The following is a 20,774-nucleotide window of genomic DNA, read 5'->3' on the forward strand; positions in this document are numbered from 1 at the left end:
TATAATGTCAGCAAAGAAAATAAAGTTATCAGAAATTCTGCTGTCTTCTTTTAAAAAAAGCACAAAGATAAAATAAATATTGGAAAAACAATTAACATTTGTATTGGTCCAATCCCAAATTAAATTGTCTCCTGGCACTTACATAAAAGGTTTTTTATTATTTCACCACCCCTCTGATGCTCTCTTTATCAACCTCGAAATGATGTCAGCCTCTCCAGGCATGTTCCCTAACTGAAAAGGGGTTTCCTCGTGGCCTTAAAGGAGCCACACCTCATTGCATCATGTTCCCTTCTCCTCTTGTCTCTGTATTCTGTCTTACATTTTCCTCTTCCCACTTTAATCTCCCGTTCCTAGTTTCCATGTGTTGCCCCTTTCCTTTAGCCCTTTGAAGCAGCACAGGTGCTATAGATGCATGTTTCATTATTAGAGGACGGTCGAAAATGAAGCGTTCTGGTAAAATTGTGTTTTTTACATTCCCAATACTTATGGACAGCCTGCCCCCAAAAGAGAGATATTTCATATCAATGTGTGTCCTGGATCGCACACCACGTGCAAAGAGGTTCAAAATTAAAAATAAAAAGAACATTCTTCGACAGTGACTGTGGTTCATGGCAAGGCAAGGTTGACATTCATGTTGTTACAATATCCATCGCCTGCATCTGTTACACTTTATATATAAAACACGCCGTAAATTATAAAAACAAAAAAATACTGATAAAGCTTGGATTTTACACCAAAATCCCACTTGAAATATGTGAGGCCTGTTTGTGGTTTTCAGAAGTTGAGAATGGGAAGTGGTGTGCACATCTCTGAGTCATTGGGCTTCCTGGAGGTGTGGAAAACCAAGGACGTTTGTTCATCTTCAGTGAATGTTTACTTCCCGCCAGCCACCCAAACAAATGTCCCTTCCCTAAAACAGGGCCATCTTCTCTCAGTAGAAAAAATGCCTAATAGGAAGCGGATGTGACTGCGGCTAGACGGGCGCGTACACTAACTTCTGCAGCAGAAATGCTCTTTGCTACGCATGAGTCTTGTCTGATTGAGCGGTGATGAACCCTCTTTCGTCCACCCCAGGGGCTGCCTTTTCTCCTCCGATTTAGACAAAGCGGGAGATCTCACGGTGAATGTGAAATCTGACCGCATGCGCCTCCACAGACGGTGTTCTACACGATCAATAGTGTCAATACTTTTCCAGGCCTGTTTGGTAGGATTCGTTTGTTCAAGGAAGACGCAATGTGTTAAAAGCCTGTTCATGTCTTTGAGTGTTCAGCTCCTAATAACCAAACAAATGGCAGTTAGAGAGCGTGCCTTCTGACAACTGGGGCGCCTTACTAGACCTCATTTCAAAACCCCTTTAACCTCTTGTTGTTGTCATCATTTGAACCAGGGCTATTCTCTGTAATATTCTTTTAAATATCAGTTAACAAGAAGTAATTTTGGAAGTAGAGAGCAGCACCGTTTAGGTGTTGTGATTGTACTGGGCTGTCCTTTTTTATCATCGCTGAAAACAGAGGAGCAGCTGCTTGTCCAGCATTCATTCACTTCCTGTATTATGCGCTAACTTGTTCAATCACTTCCTGTCACGTGGCTGTCATTCGCTCAGAAAGGCTATCCACTTCCTAGCTCTACGTAGGACTTGTAAAACAATTTCTTTCCACTACTTCCTGTTCGTGGTGTAGATGGAGGTGTGTCATATCCTGTTCGAGGCAAGTCACTTCCTGTTTACGCCCCACCTTTTTATCATTGAGAGGAGCTCATTTGTCCAGCCCAAATTAGAGAGTTAGGCCGATCTGAAAGACAAGCATGTGCTATGAACACTAGCAAGGCAGCCACCACTGCCAACCCTTCGAAGGAGAACGCGGCTACAATGAAACACTGGTCCTCTACCAGCAAGAGGCCACGTTGATGAGAATCTTGACAGCCATGGAGAAGCAAGAGATCTGCCCAACAGTGTATGCCAGTGAGCGCGTCGGCGCTTTTAGCCCAAAGAGGTAGGCGCAGGTGTGAAGCAGGCGTGCCAGGAAAAAGAGGCGGAAGTGGACTTTGGCGATGGAAGGCGTGGGTTCCAGCATGCAGTAGAGGACGCCGATGAAGAGGAAGGGGAAGATGCACTCCATGTCATTGCGGTGCAGTCTGTGGGAAGGAGAGAGAGAAGACAGGAAAGAATCAGGCACTGAAACTTGGATGGAAACAACAGGATTAGGTTTTCACTTTTGCGATTCAAATTATTGTTTTGATTTTGTTAAATATAGCTTCAAGGTACCGTCATGTCAACCAAATAAATAAAAAAACAAAAATTAAATGCATTCACAAAACAGACCATTATTAGCCTAGAAAAGCATGATATAGAAGATTCACAAATTTACTAAGCTATATACACACATGTATTTTGTTGCAGTAATGGAAACAAGAACTACCACAAAATGTAAGCAACATATTGCAATACAAATCAAGTAACAAATTTCAATTTTGAAGACTTGTTAGATGTTTCAAATAAGGAGGAAGCGGGCACCTTAATCTTGCACCGGCCTCTCTAAGGTGCTAGCCTCCTGCTTTGTCCTAGCGACATTTTGAAATCACCATTCAGGATCTGAGGTACAGCGTCTGACATACAATGTAGGGGCCTAGAGTGAGTGAGAATTTAAATGGGTTTGACAGGGACAGAGAGGGAAGCCCTTGGATGAATTTCCACAACACAAACCGAACTCTGAAGTTTAACTGGTCTCTTAATGGTTTGTGTGGGATGATCTAAAATAAGATCATATTTCCAAGACCCAATATTAGTCTGATGTCATATTTCAGTACAACTCAGATACACCGCTGAGCAATAACACAAGCTGGACAACTCAACAGCTTGGATTAACTAAGTCATGGCTACTAGACAGACATTCAACCTGCGTCCAGGCTCTGCTGATATGGTGAGCTACAGCTGTTGTGTGAAACCTGTGAGAGACTTAGCCAATTTTAAAACACTTTGGAAACACCTTACAAGAGTGACTAATTATCATAGTGGTCTAATGCAATAGGGGTTTTGCAAGTTTGGTGAGGTGATTCAAAGATCTAACCTTGGTTAAGGTTTTGGACTAACCCTGACTCCACGACTTCCTCAAAATTAGACCAGATCCACCGAGCTTTAGGACTCTCCATTTAGTCCTTTTGATTGTTGAAAAATTGGGTAGTGGTAGTTTAATTGAAGTCACTTTTTTAGTTAACAAATGTCAACAATGCCTTCACACTTGACTTCAGGTGCATTCAGGTGAAGTTGAAGTTCGGGTTCTTTGAGTGTTTAATCACTTTGAATAGAATTTTTGACCAATACTTTGAAGTGTGAGGACTTAGGATTGTCTCTCAAGTTCCCTCAAGCGCTTTCTTTCATCACATAGATCTTTTGAGAAACAAGGGAGCAAGGGTTTCTGATAATTTTTGTATTGCTGTTAAGCAGGACATATTTGTTGATTCCATACTTCAGGCACTTATTCTACTCTGCCACTGTGGATCAAGTATTTAGCTGTGAACGAGGGGTGAGACATAGCCAGTGAGCCTTGTGAGCTTGCTGTCGTCAAACCACACCTTTTTTTATACTGACAGCACAATCGGGATGTTTTCGACTGCAAAAGTGCTTGTTCATATGTACAAAGCACAAATTGCGATGTGGAAACATGTTACCGAATCGCAATTTGTGGTTAACGATTCGGTATTTGGAAGGAGCATGTTTAGGGCATACCTTCCAAATACCGAATTGCAATACTACTATGAATGTTTTGTGACCGAATTACAGTAGCAAATTTTTCATTTTTTACTGACACCTCAAGGTTTGGCAATTGTGAAGAGATCCCTACGGGACCTTTTCCCCTTTGTGAAAGTTGAAACAAATAATCGACTCTTAAAAAATGAAAGTTAAATGTTGAATTTTATTTTTTGAAGTGCATCCTGTTGTCCTTTAAGGAAATTGGGCTGCATTGAAGAAAAAAAAAAAGATTGCTTTATTAAAAAGTGATTCCGGACATGGTGACCCCAGCGGACTACAATCCACGTGATGGCTACAATTCCCAATAGAACTCAAATTGCGGCCTACCTCATTAACATTTATGAGGTAGGTCTATTTGTGACCCCACTAGGAATCATTATCTGAAGCTTGTAAACTTTCGTACAATAGGAATTGCGGTTTCCTATGTGTGATTCAGTAAAAATCGCAATTAGGAAATCGCTATCCCTACTTTTTTTACATTTGGCCCAATATGTTTTAGGTAACTGAAGGAAAAGAAACACCTTAGCTTGTGGGCTACGTGGGCCATGTGCTGTCAAACCCACCAAAAAAGCAGGCAAGGCAGATGGAGGAAAATTACTATTTTTCAAGCTATGCTTTTTATGGTAGCACGTTGATTTTCAGTGCTTTCTACACACGTGCACATAGAACACATCCACGTGGATGTGTGTACTTTTATTAAACACAGTAGTCTCATGTCCACACAAACATGCAAGTGGTGGGTCACTTATGCCAAGGGCAGAGGCAAAGCTAGAGGCATCAGTGAATGTCAAAATGAGGTGCAGAAAAGAAAAAAACAATAGTGTGAGGGGTTCGTAACAGGGAGGGAGAATCCCAAATCATTTCCAATGCTTTATGATGTTTTAAAACCATGGACGATAAACATTTGCGACAGTCAAACTTTCTCTGATTCACTGAAAGCATTTTAGGCTATCCTGAAAATGATTCATGATGCTACCTAACCCTTACGGGAGACCCTGAAACCGTTTGGAGATATTGCTCTACACTCTTGTGTGCGTAAAAACCCCTTTACAAAATCGTTAAACCATTTGTGATATCATCAGTCCATTTTGTAATCTCGTTAAACCCTTATGTGATACTGTAAAACTTTTCTGATATTATAAACCCCGTTTTTAATATCATTAAACCCTTCTGTTGTCAAGCCCTTTTGTGATATCATCACGCCCCTTTGTCATGTCACCTAACCCTTTTGTGATATTGTTAAGACCTTTTTAGGTCTCGCCTATTATATCTCGCAGGGATTAATAGGCGAGTATATAGTAGGCAAAGCAAAATCTCTACCAAGTGCGGATTACGTCCAGTTCATGTGATGCACTCGTGTGAGACGCGCGTGCACGTCAAACCCATCAGCCTCGCACCCATTTGCTCCCCAAGCCAGGCATCAGAAGCATCAGACTTCAAAGGAATCCCTTCCGCTCCCCCGCCACACCAGCCACGTCACAAACCTCCATTTGTCGCATCATCGCATCAGACCCGCCACAGCAATGCCGAGAGCTTCAGACTTCAAAGGAATGCTCTCCCCCGCCCCCCTCTGCGCAATGCCAGAGCTTTTTTTAATTAAATCATTTTTGCGCACCACTCGCGGGCTGTTAGTGCCTTACAATCCCTGAAGCACTCACAAACGTCATGTCCATACAGTTGTGGCTCCAACTTGTTTTCTCGGGCATCTTTCATTTTCAGTGTTGTTTTTAATGTGTCGCCAGCTGGAGCTGAAATCAGAATCGGTTTTCAGATTGGCATTCACACCATCGCCTGGGGGGTGAAAGCATAGTAAAATGTGCAAATAGCAGCAATTTTGTGCGGGTACTTGAAACCCGACCAGTCTCGGTTTTTTGTTGTTGTTTGTTTTAATTCAAGCTAATTACAGTGGAGGAATAAAGGTGATTCAGTCTATCGACTTTGTCTGGTTTAGACTTTTGTTTAAAGTGCATGTAAAAAAGGTTAAGGTAATCTATGTCAGTAGTTATATTCCTGCCTTTTGTCATGGCTCATGGCGCCTCTCACAACTGCCCCTCCCCCACCCCCACCACTGAGCGGGTCTCACGGCCGCGCGGCCGTGTCATCGCTTTCACTTCGCTTTCACTTTCACGGCCGCGCAGCTGTGTCTCTTTAAACTTTTCTTGTATTGCTATTGAGTTCTATTTATTATTAGGCAGCCAGTTTCACCACTGGGTATGACAGAAAGTAATTTGCATGCTTTTCATTGTAAACATGAAGGCCTTTACATGTGATGAATATGGCGGGATGGATAATGTGCGTGTTGGCAGGGATGTGTACATCCGGTGCTGTGTATTCTATTAGTAAAACAAATGTGAAATCTGCCCAGTGCGACATCGCGCTCTCCCTAGAGCTTCTACATATACTCCACCTTCCAACTCCACCTCCCCTCTTTAACTCCACCCTCCAACACCACCCTCCAAATACAACTCCAACTCCATCCTCCAACTCCACCCTCCAACTCCACCCTCCATCACTCAGGGGCACCACATCATCACTCAGGGACACCACTACATCACTCGGGGACACCACCACATCACTCAGGGACACCACCACATCACTCAGGAACACCACCGCATCACTCAGGAACACCACCACATCACTCAGCTGAACCACATTCTCACTCAGCCAAACCACATCATCACTCAGCCCCACAACAGCACTGTCCTTGCTTGCTACCAACAAACATTGCCATAGCCAATGGGACTTGCATTAGGAAAGTGTAAGCTATTGGCTTTGTGAATAACAATGCTATTAATTTATATATTTTCAAAGCCAACACATATTAAAAAAATGTGGCATTTACAATACCAATAGCTCACACTTTCCTAATGCGAGACCTATTGCATTGCAAATGCTTGTTCTAAATATCATTAAACCCTTTTGTGCTATCGTTAAGCCCTTTTGAGATTTCATCAAGGCCTTGGACGATATCACCCAGGCATTTTGTGAAATAATGAAGCCCTTCTGTGATGTCATCTAGCCCTTTTGTGATACTGTCTATCCTTTTTGTAAGATCATTAAACCACAGTGGGAGCAAGATTGCACAATGCGAGTAGTACTGATAACAACCATAAAGTATACATCTTCCTCCGTCATATGTTGGTGGACCAGCATCCCTCATGAGCAGAGAGCATGGACAGTTGGCAGCACGGGTGGAGAAGATGCCCTGGATATCGGGTTGGTGGGAGCAACAAGGTAAAGAGAAAGGGTGTAAATAAGGAGCCTTCCCCAAAGCCCCCGACTGTCATCGTAACAGTGTACTGTAATATACTGTACATCTCATGCATAGTTTTGTCATCACTAAAGAAGTACAACACACAAAAAGACCATTAAACCATTTTGGAATGCCATTAAACACTCTGTGATATTGTCCAGCCCTTTTGTGATATATCATTGATCCCTTGCGTGATATCATCAAGCCCCTGTGTGATATCATCAATCCCCTTTATGATATCCCCAAGCCCTTTATTGATATCATCAAGCCCTGTTGTGATATCATCAATCCCCTTTGTGATATCATCAAGCCCTGTTGTGATATCATCAATCCCCTTTGTGATATCACCAAGCCCTTTAGTGATACCATCAAGCCCTGTTGTGATATCATAAAGCCCCTTTGTGATATCACCAAGCCCTTTAGTGATATCATCAAGCCCTGTTGTGATATCAACAATCCCCTTTGTGATATTATCAAGCCCTGTTGTGATATCATCAATCCCCTTTGTGATATCACCAAGCCCTTTAGTGATATCATCAAGCCCTGTTGTGATATCATAAAGCCCCTTTGTGATATCACCAAGCCCTTTAGTGATATCATCAAGCCCTGTTGTGATATCATCAAGCCCTGTTGTGCTATCATCAATACCCTTTGCGATATCATCAAGCCCTGGTGTGATATCATCAATCCCCTTTGTGATATCACCAAGCCCATGTATGATATCATCAAGCCCTGTTTTGATGTCATTAATCCCCTTTGTGATATCATCAAGCCCTGTTGTGATATCATTAAGCCATGTTGTGCTATCATCAATCCCCTTTTTGATATCATCAAGCCCTATTGTGATATCATCAATCCTCTTTGTGATATCATCAAGCCCTGTTTTGATATCATCAATCCCCTTTGTGATATCAAGCCATTGTATGATATCATCAAGCCCTGTTGTGATATCACCAATCCCCTTTGTGATACCATCAAGCTCTTGTGTGATATCTTCAAGCCCTGATTGTGATACCAGTGAGACCATGGGTGATATCTTAAGCCCTGTTGTGATATCATCAAGGCTATGTGTGATATTGTGAGAAAGTGCCTCTTTTTGCATGGGCAGCCTCCACTTTTTTGCCTGGTTTTGACTGTAATGCACAGGGTCCCTGCCGTCAGTGTCCCTTGTGCCAGTGCTTCTTCCCTAAAACATATCCAGAATTGGTACTTCTGCCTCCTGTAAGTCTCTAGTAAGCAGTCCTTAGGTTCCTAGTGGTGTGGGAGTTGAAGAGGGTCCCCTTGCAGCTTGCATGTCCATATTGTGAGAAGTTGGCCTGATATGCAGTGCTCACTATTCTAGTGATCACTATGCATCAGTCCAAACGACCCTTATGGTGATTGGTTGTAAGTCAACCTTAGACCAGCTATCCTAGTAGCGTGGATACGAGCAGTCTTCGGGCTAAACTCTAGAGGGCGTGTTAAGCCAGCTGTTATACCATCACATATACCCCTTGAACACCAAGTGAAAGGACACCACACAAGTGTTATGAAAATAAACAGTGTATTTATTAGAATCACAACAGCCCTGTACTCTTTATGAGGACAGGGTACTAAGCACACAACAAAACTCTTAGGAAAATACTTCAAGTGCACAATCTACACAAATGCCCGAGGGCACGGAAAGTTAGTGTTCTCGGGCGAACCCGATAAGGTAAGTCGGAAGCGACAGGGACTCTGGACCCTTAGATAATGAGGCTATGCGGGCACCGAAATGCCGAAGTTACCTAGCCCAGGGGCTGTGGCTGCACAAGTCTTTACAGACGTCGGGAGTCCTCGCTGACGAATCAGGAGCCGGAAGGAAGGAGTTGCTAGCCGGCGACCAGTGGAGATAGTTCGTAGAGATCCAAGCCTGGATCAGAGATGGATGACACCTGAAAGCAGAGGGGACCAAGTTCGTAACTACTAGCCAGTAGTCAGGTGGCACCAGGAGGGCACCGGATGATCGTCACCTCGACTAGGTGAGTGGGCGACGCTAGGCTCTGCAGTCTCACGGACCAGGAGGCATTGTCGGCGACAAGGATGGAGGTGCGAGCTGTCCTACGAAGGTTGATGCTGTCGGCGTCGCTGGGCCCAGGATTGGGGCAACAAGCCTTGGCAAATTCAGGGCCACGTGGTGGACCTAAAATGGCGTCTTGAGTGGACCGAGGGTCCGGGGTGCTCCTCTTTCAGAAGGGAGCAAGGGCCAGTCTGGAGCAACCAGACCAGCAGCGTTGGTTGTCGGGCGTCGTCGAGAAGGCCACAAGCCAGCGGGCTAGTAGCCAGACAACGTGATGAGCAGCAAAAAGCAGAAGGGCCCCACGCAGATCGTGGAGATGCTGGGAGGCTGAACTTTGGTGCTGGAGCTGCTCGGGGTCGGGGCTTCTCGGACCCCAAAGCACTCACCAGAGGGTCCCTCGGCGGTCGTGCTGGTTTAGAAGTCGTGCAGGTTTTGATGATGGCCGGTCCCTCGAGGTCTCGTCGCACCCACGGATCTCAGCTGAGCTGACGATGTGGGTAGAGGTTAGAGGTGCCAGGGAAGCCTGTTCTCGTCGAGCTGGGCAGTCGGATTCCTGAGGAAGGATGTGCAGCAAACCGCAGAGTTCTTAGATGGTGCCTGCGGATGCAGGGTGACTACTCCTTAGTCACAAGGGAGAAATCTTGAGAAGAGTCTTGAGTTTCCTTTCGTAGAAAGTAGTTCTTGATTCAAAGATGATCTAATTTGGAAGGGTCCCCACTCCTGCCTTTTTCCTAAAGAAAGGGGTGGGTACGCGTCTAGGTCCTGCCCTAGGGGTGGGACCAGGAAGGGGGTGGTTACACCCCTCTCCCCTGCCGGACTTTCCCCAGGTCAGGGGATGGGGTGCCCCTGGAACTGGTTCTAGCCGGCAGATGCGTAGTGAGCACCGGGGTGCCACTCCGCAGTCACCTTCCTGTAAAGCCCTGCCTACCCAGGATACACAAAACCCTGTCTGGGATGGTGCTAGCACCGCCCCTGACAGGAAACCCTTTGTCCAAGCTCTCCTCGCTGGAAGGACTCCCAGCAGCAGGAGGTCAGACCCGTGTCTGTGGTGGCAGCATCCATTTTGTGGAGCTGAGGCTTCAGTTAACTTTAGCCGGGGTTCACAGTTACGTACATGTCGTGTTCCTCTAGAAGGGTGGAATGCTAACCCCGTCGCCAGCATTGGTGAGGGGTCAGTATCCCGATTCGTATGACACCTTACTCGACATGTTTTGATAACGCGATACCGAAGTTAGCATTAAAGAGTAGATGGTACGCGTTATCATGGAACAGCCATTGGGACTTGGTTCCGCAAGCTGCAACCGGGCTCGGCTCATGCCCGAGCGCCAATTCACACGATTCCACGCACTCTGCCTTCAGGATTGTCAAGGCCTGCCATAGGAGTGACTGATAGGAATCTGGGAGTCCATTTTAGTGTTAGATATAGGTATACTATATCTAAAGCAAAGGGTGATTACACCACCTTGCACCAGCTGTCGTGCAGCCAGTTGTGTCAGATTTAGATGGCCATCCAGGGGTGGCATAATACATGCTTCAGCCCCTGGTAGGCCCTGGGTACACCGATGCCCTGAGTTACATGGTCTGACAAGGTGGCCCAGTTCCACTTGGGTGATGCACCTAAGGTACACATGTCAATTTAGCGAGAGAACAGCTAGGCTGTTGGTCTGATTGGCAGGCCCACAGCCAGAGAAAGTCGTAAACCAGTGGAACAAAAGCAAAAAATCTGGGTGATCATAGGATTGCAGACCCTACTCTCCTACATGACCCCCCCCCCCCCCAAACGTTGGGACAATAAACTAACCTTGACCAGGTGAGTCTTCTTGTTCTAAGTGGAAATACCTGGAGAGCCCATCTGCATTGCCATGATCAGTGCCAGGTCTATGCTCCACTGTGAAGTCCATCCCTGTAGGGAAATGGACCACCTAAGCAGTTTGGGGTTTTCACCCTTCATCTGATTTAGCCATAAGAGGGGCTTATGGTCGGTCTGAATCTTGAAATGAGTGCCAAACAAGTATGGCCTCAGTTTCTTCAGGGCCCAAACCACAGCAAAGGCCTCCCTCTCAATAGCTGACCAATTTTTCTCTCTGGGGGTCAACCGTCTGCTTATAAAAGCAATGGGCTGGTCATTACCATCAAAATTCAGTTGAGATAGAACAGCTCCCACACCCAACTCAGAAGCATCTGTTTGGACAATGAATGGTTTGGAGTAGTCTGGACTCTTGAGGATAGGTGATGTGCACATGGCCTGCTTTAGGTCATCGAATGCTTTTTGACAGCCTGCTGTCCACTGAACCTTTTTTGGCATTTTCTTACTTGTCGGTTCATTAAGTGGAGTCACAATCGATCCATAATTTCTGACAAACTTTCGGTAGTAACCAGTCAGGCCCAAGAAAGCTCGAACCTGAGTCTGGGTGGTTGGAGGAGCCCAGTCCCTGATTGACTGTATCTTTCTCTCCAGTGGCTGAACTTGGCCTCCACCTACAAGGTGGCCCAAGTATACAACCTGTGTCTGCCCTATGTGGCACTTGGTGGCCTTGATAGTGAGACCTGCTGCTTGCAGAGCCTCTAACACTTTCCTCAGGTGGACCAGGTTATCCTCCCAGGTGGAGCTAAAGACAGCAATATCGTCAAGATACGCCGCACAGAAGTCATCCAGCCCAGTGAGAACGTGATTCACCAGCCTTTGGAAGGTGGCAGGTGCATTTTTCAAACCAAAGGGCATTGCCACAAATTGATAATGCCCACCAGGGGTAGAAAATGCTGTCTTGGGCTTGGCGTCCTCAGCTAACCTGATTTGCCAATACCCAGCTGTCAGGTCAAATGTACTTAAGTAGTTGGCAGAAGCCAATCTATCTATAAGCTCATCTGCCCTTGGTATTGGGTGGGCGTCAGTCTTAGTGACTGCATTGAGACCCCTGTAGTCTACGCAAAACCTCATCTCTTTCTTACCACCCTGGGTGTGAGGCTTTGGCACTAGAACTACGGGACTAGCCCAAGGGCTATCCGAGGGTTCAATGACTCCCAACTCCAACATTTTCTGCACTTCAGTTTTGATGCAGTCTCTAACGTGATCGGGCTGCCTGTAGATTTTACTCTTGACGGGCAAGCTGTCACCAGTGTCAACCTCATGGGTACACCAATTGGTCTGACTGGGTGTTAGAGAGAACATATGCCGGAAGGATTGAAGAACCTGTTTACAATCCTTCTGTTGATGCTCAGAGAGGCTGCCACAAAAGACAACACCGTCTACTGATCCATCATCAGGATTCTGAGTGAGCACGTCTGGGAGAGGGTCACTCTCTTCCTCCTGTCCCTCATCTATGGCCATGAGCAAGCTCATGTCCTTCCTGTCGACATATGCTTTGAGCCTGTTAACATGGAGCACCCTGTGGGGGCTCCGGGGAGTTCCAAGGTCCACCAGGTAGGTGACCCCTCCCTTTTGCTCAAGAATTGTGTGGGGCCCAGACCATTTGTCTTTGAGTGCTGCTGGGGCCACTGGCTCCAACACCCACACCTTCTGTCCAGGCTGGTAAACAGTCAGGACAGCCTTTTGGTCATGCCAAGCTTTTTGGAGTTCTTGGCTGGCCTTAAAGTTTTCAGATGCCTTTTCCATGTACTCAGCCATCCTGGAGCGGAGACCAAGTACATAGTCCACTATGTTGGTTGCAGGCTTTTTGAGAGGTCTCTCCCTCTCTTCCTTCACCAAACACAGGGGTCCTCTTACAGGATGCCCATACAAAAGTTCAAAAGGGCTGTAGCCAACCCCCTTCTGTGGGACTTCTCTATAAGCGAATAAAAGGCAGGGAATCAGGACGTCCCATCTACGCCGGAGCTTTTCAGGTAGTCCATGAATCATCCCTTTTAGGGTCCTGTTGAACCTTTCAACAAGCCCATTGCATTGTGGATGATAGGGTGTAGTGAACTTGTAGTTGACACCACATTCCTTCCACATAGCAGTCAAATAGCTCGACATGAAGTTTGCACCTCTGTCAGAGACAACCTCCTTAGGAAAGCCCACTCTGGAGAACACTCCAACTAGGGCTCTTGCCACAACAGGTGCTGTAGTGGTCCTAAGGGGAATAGCTTCAGGATACCTGGTGGCATGATCCACTACCACCAGTATAAACTTGTGCCCTGATGCTGTCTGGGGTTCCATTGGACCGACAATGTCAATCCCCACTCTTTCAAAGGGCACCCCCACCACAGGCATTGGTATAAGGGGGGCCTTTGTTGTGCCACCTGACTTACCACTGGCTTGGCAAGTGACACAGGAGCGACAAAACTCCTTGGTATCCTCGTTCATGTGAGGCCAGTGAAAGTGTGAGACAAGCCTGTCCCACGTCTTCGTCTGGCCTAAGTGTCCTGCTAAGGGAATCTTGTGGGCCAAGGTAAGAAGGAAACCACGCTGAGACAAGGGGATAACCAGCCTCCTGGTCATGCCAGGCTTGGGGTCTCTTGCCTCAGTGTACAGGAGTCCATCCTCCCAGTATACCTTGTGGGTACCTGTAGCGTTCCCAGCAGCCTCAGCAGCAGCCTGCTGTCTGAGGGGTTCAAGGGAAGGGCAGTCTAATTGGTCCTTCCCCAGGTCTTCTCTTGAGGGTCCCCCTGAGCCCAGAAATTCAACTTGATCAAGCTCGAATTCTTTAGGCTCAGTTTCCCTCAATTCCTGTAGGTCAGCCTCCTCTGAGACTTGATCCTCAACCTGGGGCAAGGGGGAAGGCAATGCCTTAACCCTACTGCTCTTCTTCTTGGAAGGTGTCTGGTCCATTGTTCCAGGATCCAGCACCTGTTCAGTGGGGCATCTTCTGGCCTGTGACCTAGTCACAGCAAGCACATGTGCTGGCAAGCCTAACATCTCCATGTGAGTCCTATGCTCCACTTCTGACCATTGTGATGACTCCAAATCATTGCCCAACAAACAATCCACTGGGAGGTCTGAACTAACAACAACCTTTTTCTGGCCATTTACCCCTCCCCAGGAGAAAGCAACAATCGCCATACTATGACTGGTAATGACGTTGCTGGCATTGGTCACCAGGAAATCTGTACCTGGCATGATCTGTCCAGGGTCCACAAAGTTAGGTGTCACCATGGTGACACTGGCACAAGTGTCCCTATAGGCCTGAGCCATTCTTCCATTTATTAAAGGTGTCTGTCGGTATTTGCCCAGAGTATTGGGACTGACATCAGGGGACATATCCACATCCCCTGTACAGACAAGGACAGCCTGAGTGAGTGTGCCAACTAAGTTGTCACACCCCTCAGAACCCAAGGTTAACCCAACTAGTCCCTTGGGAGGTGCATTACTACTGCTGGCTGTACTAGGGGGCACAGGTGCCTTAGGGGCTGCAGTAGCAGGAGTCTGCCCTCCTTTCTTGGTGCACTCACTAAACCAGTGAGTTTTACTTTTACAGTATTGGCACCACCTTTTCGATTGGCCTTCTTGATTCTTCTTTTTCTGGGAAGCCTGACCCCCCTCCTCTTTGGGTTGTTGGGGACCTGTCGAAGACTTCTGGTCATTTTGTTCACCCTTAGAATCTTTACCCTTCTGGTCTGCTTTCTTCTGACCACCCTGGTTCTGGCCCTGGTTTTGCTTAACCCTTGTTCTGACCCATCTGTCTGCCTTCTTTCCCAATTCTTGGGGAGAGGTCAGATCCGAGTCGACAAGGTGCTGATGCAACAACTGGTTCTGACAATTGTTTAAAATCTGTTCTCGTATGATCAAATTATACAATCCTGTGTAATCAGTAACCTTACTGCCCAGCAACCAGCCCTCCAAAGCCTTAGTGGCACAATCGACAAAATCAGACCAGTCCTGAGTCTGAGTTTTCTGGGTATCCCTGAACAGCAACCTGTACTGCTCAGTGGTTAGGCCGAACCCATCAATCAGTGTGTTCTTCAGGACCTGGTAATCGTTAGCGTCCTCAGCTCTAGTAGTGAGGAGCTTATCTCTACCTTTACCTTCAAAGGAGAGCCACAAGATAGCTGCCCACTGACTCTGGGGGACACACTGTACAGTGCAGGCCCTCTCCAAAGCAGTAATCCATTTGTGGATATCATCCCCTTGCTTAAAGGGGGGGCACTATCTTACTCAGGTGTCTAGTGTCTAAACTCCTGTTTTCCCGTGGGGGAATGCTGCCACCAGTGGGGTTTTTCCCACTCAATTCTTGCTCTCTAGCAAAGGCGAGTCTCTCTTTGGCCAGGGCAAGTTCTTCCCTTTCGATCCTCAGATTGACTTCCCTCACTTTAGCTTCGTACACTCTCCTCTGAGGGGATGTCATCCCTCTTTGAGAAGAGCCTCGAGAGCCATTGGTTCGAACGGATCTATTAGAGCCTCTCGACAGAGACCTAACTCGTCCATTCCCAATGTTAAGCTGGCCTGAGAGGGGCCCCAGGGGTCTCCTAGTACCATTCTCGTGCCTGCTTAAGTTGTCCCTAGTTAGCTGGCTAACTACTACTGGACCTTTGTCTGCCTCGTCCTCAGATGGCTCTAGATCCTCATCCTCCTCTTCACCTTCTGCGGAGAGATGGATAAGGTCAGGGTCCCCTAAGGTTCCCTCGAGGGGGGGCATATTCCCATCTGGATGAGAAGGTTCTGTGTTACCAGCCCTCCTAGCATCATAAGTCTCCAAGAGACCAATCAGAAATGGAATGGTAGGGTTTGCACCCTGTTTTAGCTTCCTGGATGTACAGATCTGTCGCATCTCTTGGAAGCTAAGTGCAGCATATCTGGAAGTGACCTGTGGAGGGTCGACTGACACAAGAGGAGACTCAGAGTTTCCTCCTTTGTCTGACATGCTGCTTCTAGTGTGGTGTAAGTGATGCACCTACCTACACTATATGTTTACCTACTGATCCCTTGCTAAGAGTTGTAGCCAAGGTGTGCTAAGCCTTGAAGAGCTACAAAAGCTGGTTCAGTAGAACTCAGAGTATTCTAAGCTAAGTTATATGTACCTGGAGTACTTATGCGATCTTTCACAAGATATTCTTAGGATACGCGTGGTAAAACAACAGCAAGCTCAAATCCCAACCGCTGCTCACCAATGTGAGGAGTTTGCCTGATATGCAGTGCTCACTATTCTAGTGATCACTATGCATCAGTCCAAACGACCCTTATGGTGATTGGTTGTAAGTCAACCTTAGACCAGCTATCCTAGTAGCGTGGATACGAGCAGTCTTCGGGCTAAACTCTAGAGGGCGTGTTAAGCCAGCTGTTATACCATCAGATATACCCCTTGAACACCAAGTGAAAGGACACCACACAAGTGTTATGAAAATAAACAGTGTATTTATTAGAATCACAACAGCCCTGTACTCTTTATGAGGACAGGGTACTAACACACAACAAAACTCTTAGGAAAATACTTCAAGTGCACAATCTACACAAATGCCCGAGGGCACGGAAAGTTAGTGTTCTCGGGCGAACCCGATAAGGTAAGTCGGAAGCGACAGGGACTCTGGACCCTTAGATAATGAGGCTATGCGGGCACCGAAATGCCGAAGTTACCTAGCCGCGGGGGCTGCGGCTGCATAAGTCTTTACAGACGTCGGGAGTCCTCGCTGACGAACCAGGAGCCCGAAGGAAGGAGTTGCTGGCCGGCGACCAGTGGAGATAGTTCGTAGAGATCCAAGCCTGGATCAGAGTTGGATGACACCTGAAAGCAGAGGGGACCAAGTTCGTAACTACTAGCCAGTAGTCAGGTGGCACCAGGAGGGCACCGGATGATTGTCACCTCGACTAGGTGAGTGGGCGACGCTAGGCTCTGCAGTCTCACGGACCAGGAGGCGTTGTCGGTGACCAGGATGGAGGTGCGAGCTGTCCCACGAAGGTTGATGCTGTCGGCGTCGCTGGGCCCAGGATTGGGGCAACAAGCCTTGGCAAATTCAGGGCCACGTGGTGGACCTAAAATGGCGTCTTGAGTGGACTGAGGGTCCGGGGTGCTCCTCTTTCAGAAGGGAGCAAGGGCCAGTCTGGAGCAACCAGACCAGCAGCGTTGGTTGTCGGGCGTCGTCGAGAAGGCCACAAGCCAGCGGGCTAGTAGCCAGACAACGTGATGAGCAGCAAAAAGCAGAAGGGCCCCACGCAGATCGTGGAGATGCTGTGAGGCTGAACTTCGGTGCTGGAGCTGCTCAGGGTCGGGGCTTCTCGGACCCAAAGCACTCACCAGAGGGTCCCTCGGCGGTCGTGCTGGTTTAGAAGTCGTGCAGGTTTTAATGATGGCCGGTCCCTCGAGGTCTCGTCGCACCCACGGATCTCAGCTGAGCTGACGATGTGGGTAGAGGTCAGAGGTGCCAGGGAAGCCGGTTCTCGTCGAGCTGGGCAGTCGGATTCCTGAGGAAGGACGTGCAGCAAACCGCAGAGTCTTAGATGGTGCCTGCGGATGCAGGGTGACTACTCCTTAGTCACAAGGGAGAAATCTTGAGAAGAGTCTTGAGTTTCCTTTCGTAGAAAGTAGTTCTTGATTCAAAGATGATCTAATTTGGAAGGGTCCCCGCTCCTGCCTTTATCCTAAAGAAAGGGGTGGGTACGCGACTAGGTCCTGCCCTAGGGGTGGGACCAGGAAGGGGGTGGTTACACCCCTCTCCCCTGCCGGACTTTCCCCAGGTCAGGGGCTGAGGTGCCCCTGGAACTGGTTCTAGCCGGCAGATGCGTAGTGAGCACCGGGGTGCCACTCTGCAGTCACCATCCTGTAAAGCCCTGCCTACCCAGGATACACAAAACCCTGTCTGGGATGGTGCTAGCACCGCCCCTGACAGGAAACCCTTTGTCCAAGCTCTCCTCGCTGGAAGGACTCCCAGCAGCAGGAGGTCAGACCCGTGTCTGTGGTGGCAGCATCCATTTTGTGGAGCTGAGGCTTCAGTTAACTTTAACCGGGGTTCACAGTTACGTACATGTCGTGTCCCTCTAGAAGGGTGGAATGCTAACCCCGTCACCAGCATTGGTGAGGGGTCAGTATCCCGATTCGTATGACACCTTACTCGACATGTTTTGATAACGCGATACCGAAGTTAGCATTAAAGAGTAGATGGTACGCGTTATCATGGAACAGCCATTGGGACTTGGTTCCGCAAGCTGCAACCGGGCTCGGCTCATGCCCGAGCGCCAATTCACACGATTCCACGCACTCTGCCTTCAGGATTGTCAAGGCCTGTCATAGGAGTGACTGATAGGAATCCGGGTGTCCATTTTAGTGTTAGATATAGGTATACTATATCTAAAGCAAAGGGTGATTACACGACTTTGCCCCAGCTGTCGCGCAGCCAGTTGTGTCAAATTTAGGAGGCCAGCCAGGGGTGGCATAATACATGCTTCAGCCCCTGGTAGGCCCTGGGTACACCGATGCCCTGAGTTACAGGGTCTGACAAGGTGGCCCAGTTCCAATTGGGTGATGCACCTAAGGTACACATGTCAATTTAGCGAGAGAACAGCTAGGCTGTGGTCTGATTGGCAGGCCCACAGCCAGAGAAAGTCGTAAACCAGTGGAACAAAAGCAAAAAATCTGGGTGATCATAGGATTGCAGACCCTACTCTCCTACACATATGAGGTCAAATAAAACAAAATCAACATGGTACCCTGCCTGGGTGCCCTGCTAGCCAGCACTGTCTGAAGATATAGGTAAGTCGGCCCTCTAGCAGGCCTGACAGCCCTAAGTTAGGGTACACTATACCACAAGTTAAGGAATATCTGCCCCAACAATACTTAAGTCAATTCTTAAATTTTGAAAGTGCCAGCGAAGCCATGGACTGGAAACTCAACAACTCGAGTTCCCTGGCACCATGATGGCTTCACTGAAACCAGGAGTGTTTGGTACAAACAGCTCCTTGTAATAAATCCACACTGATGCCAGTGTGGGATTTATTGTAGCATGTACTCAGAGGGCACCTCAGAGGTGCTCCCTTAAAACCTAACGACTCTGGTGTGGTCACTGGCTGGCTTTAGGCAGCCTACCACACACAGACATGTGCCGGGACCCCTGGGTGGCGAGCCTCTGCTTTCTGGGACCAGAAACAAATCCCATCCTGTGAAGGTGTCACACCTCCTCACCAAGGATGGGACAGTGCTCAAAGGGGACTCTTCAAAGGCCTGCTGCCTTTGTAATGCGACCCCCAGCTCCTGCTGCTAGCAGCAGAAGGCAGCCACCTGGTTTACAACCCCACTTTGGGTGGGAAAACCTAGAACAATAGGAGGTGTGCCCAACCTCTGCCAACTCCACCCCTAAGGTGGGGGAGGCGAGGTGAAGCACATCTTTCAGTCTATGCCATCTTGAAGATGGGAGGACCCCTAAAATCAGCGCTAGAGCTATGCCCCTTTCCACAGGAGGGTGGCATAATTGAGGGTGTAGTATGCCCATTGGCCCTACCTGCTACTCCCCTAATACACACCTAAATTTAGTATTCAGGTGGATAGTTCAGACCTGAAAACTAGATCTGTGAAGACCTAAAAAGAAAGAAGACATCCTGAAAGCCAACCCTGCAGAGAAGCCTGAAGACCATGACCGCCTTGGTGCCAGCCCTACAGGCCTGTCTCCAACTCCGAAGAACCTGCAACACAAAGGTGGCCTGTCTTGCAGCCAGCGACCTCTGAAAACCCTGGGAGGAATGCTGCCTTTGAAAAAGACTCCAATCTGCCGTGGAGAGTGAACCCGTCCAGAAGAAATCCACTCCAAGGACTCCCGTCATCTGGAACTGCGAGTCCTGACCACTCTGCACCCTCTAGTTCGATGCATGCAGTCTGTTTCCAAAAGGAAGAATCTCCATAGGATTGCATTGGATGCCCGAGGCAGTGTTTGCACCCTGCGCCTAGCCACCACTGTGCCACTGGTGGTGTATGTTTGGTGCTGCTTTATGCCTCCCCGGGCTAGTCCTAAACCCCAAAGCTTGGCTCCTGCAACTGGTGGGGGCTTCGAGCCCCCAGTCTCCATGTAAACACATTGGGCTGAACTCCGATTTTGACCCCTGCAGCTGGCCTCCTCTGTGCGGCTAGTGGAGCAGTTTTGGTCCTCATCTGACCCTTTCCCCTCGCTGACCTTTGGACATGAAGACTGGAACTGCAAGTTGCGTACTTACCTGTTTAACCGCATTATTGTTTTCCTCTATAAGATAACATTGAACTGTTCAGAAAATGCAGTGTGTCACATTTGAAAGTGAAAAATGTATCATTAAAATCATACTTACCTTATTATAAAGATGTTGGTCTTAAAATAAAGTACAAACAGAGCTTATTTTTATAAAATAAGTGAGGATCTCCTTTTTGAGTTGTGTGTCCATTGTTGGTCAAAGCTGTGCAATTAAAGTCTTACACTCCTCTGTGTTAGGTCGAAGGCTGCTCACCCACACTACCACTTATAGAGCACTTTGGGTTTTACATTGAGCCCTGTACACTTTTGGGGAACCCCTGGACTCTGTGCACCATATAACCACTTAGTGGCATGCCATATACAGAGCCAACTTTCTACAGATATCACCAATCACTTTTGTGATGTCATCCAGCCCTGGGACGCTCACGGGCAGCCATGCGCTCTACAAATCAGTCAAATAAATAAATAAATAAATAAATAAATTTTGTGATGTATTAGAGCTTGTTTTGTGATATTTTCAGTCTCTTTTGAAATATCATTTAACTCTTCTGTGATTTCATCAAACCCCTTTGTGATATCATCTAGGTCTTGTGTGATATCATCAAGCCTTGTTGTGACATCATCCAGCCTTTTTGTGATGTCATCGAGCCTTGTTG

General features: G+C 47.6%; 1 protein-coding gene across 1 annotated transcript in view; it reads right to left on the reverse strand.

Moving 5' to 3' along the window:
• Positions 1-1,789: 1,789 nt before the first annotated feature.
• Positions 1,790-20,774, reverse strand: part of PTGES (prostaglandin E synthase) — a 32,968-nt gene continuing 13,983 nt past the window's right edge. The window contains exon 3 of the mRNA XM_086924606.1: positions 1,790-2,133. Coding sequence (XP_086780732.1) covers positions 1,884-2,133 — 250 coding nt within the window. The 3' untranslated portion in view covers positions 1,790-1,883. The remainder of the gene's footprint in view (positions 2,134-20,774) is intronic.

Source organism: Lissotriton vulgaris, chromosome 5, assembly GCF_964263255.1.
Source record: "Lissotriton vulgaris chromosome 5, aLisVul1.2, whole genome shotgun sequence".
Lineage (NCBI taxonomy): Eukaryota > Metazoa > Chordata > Amphibia > Caudata > Salamandridae > Lissotriton > Lissotriton vulgaris.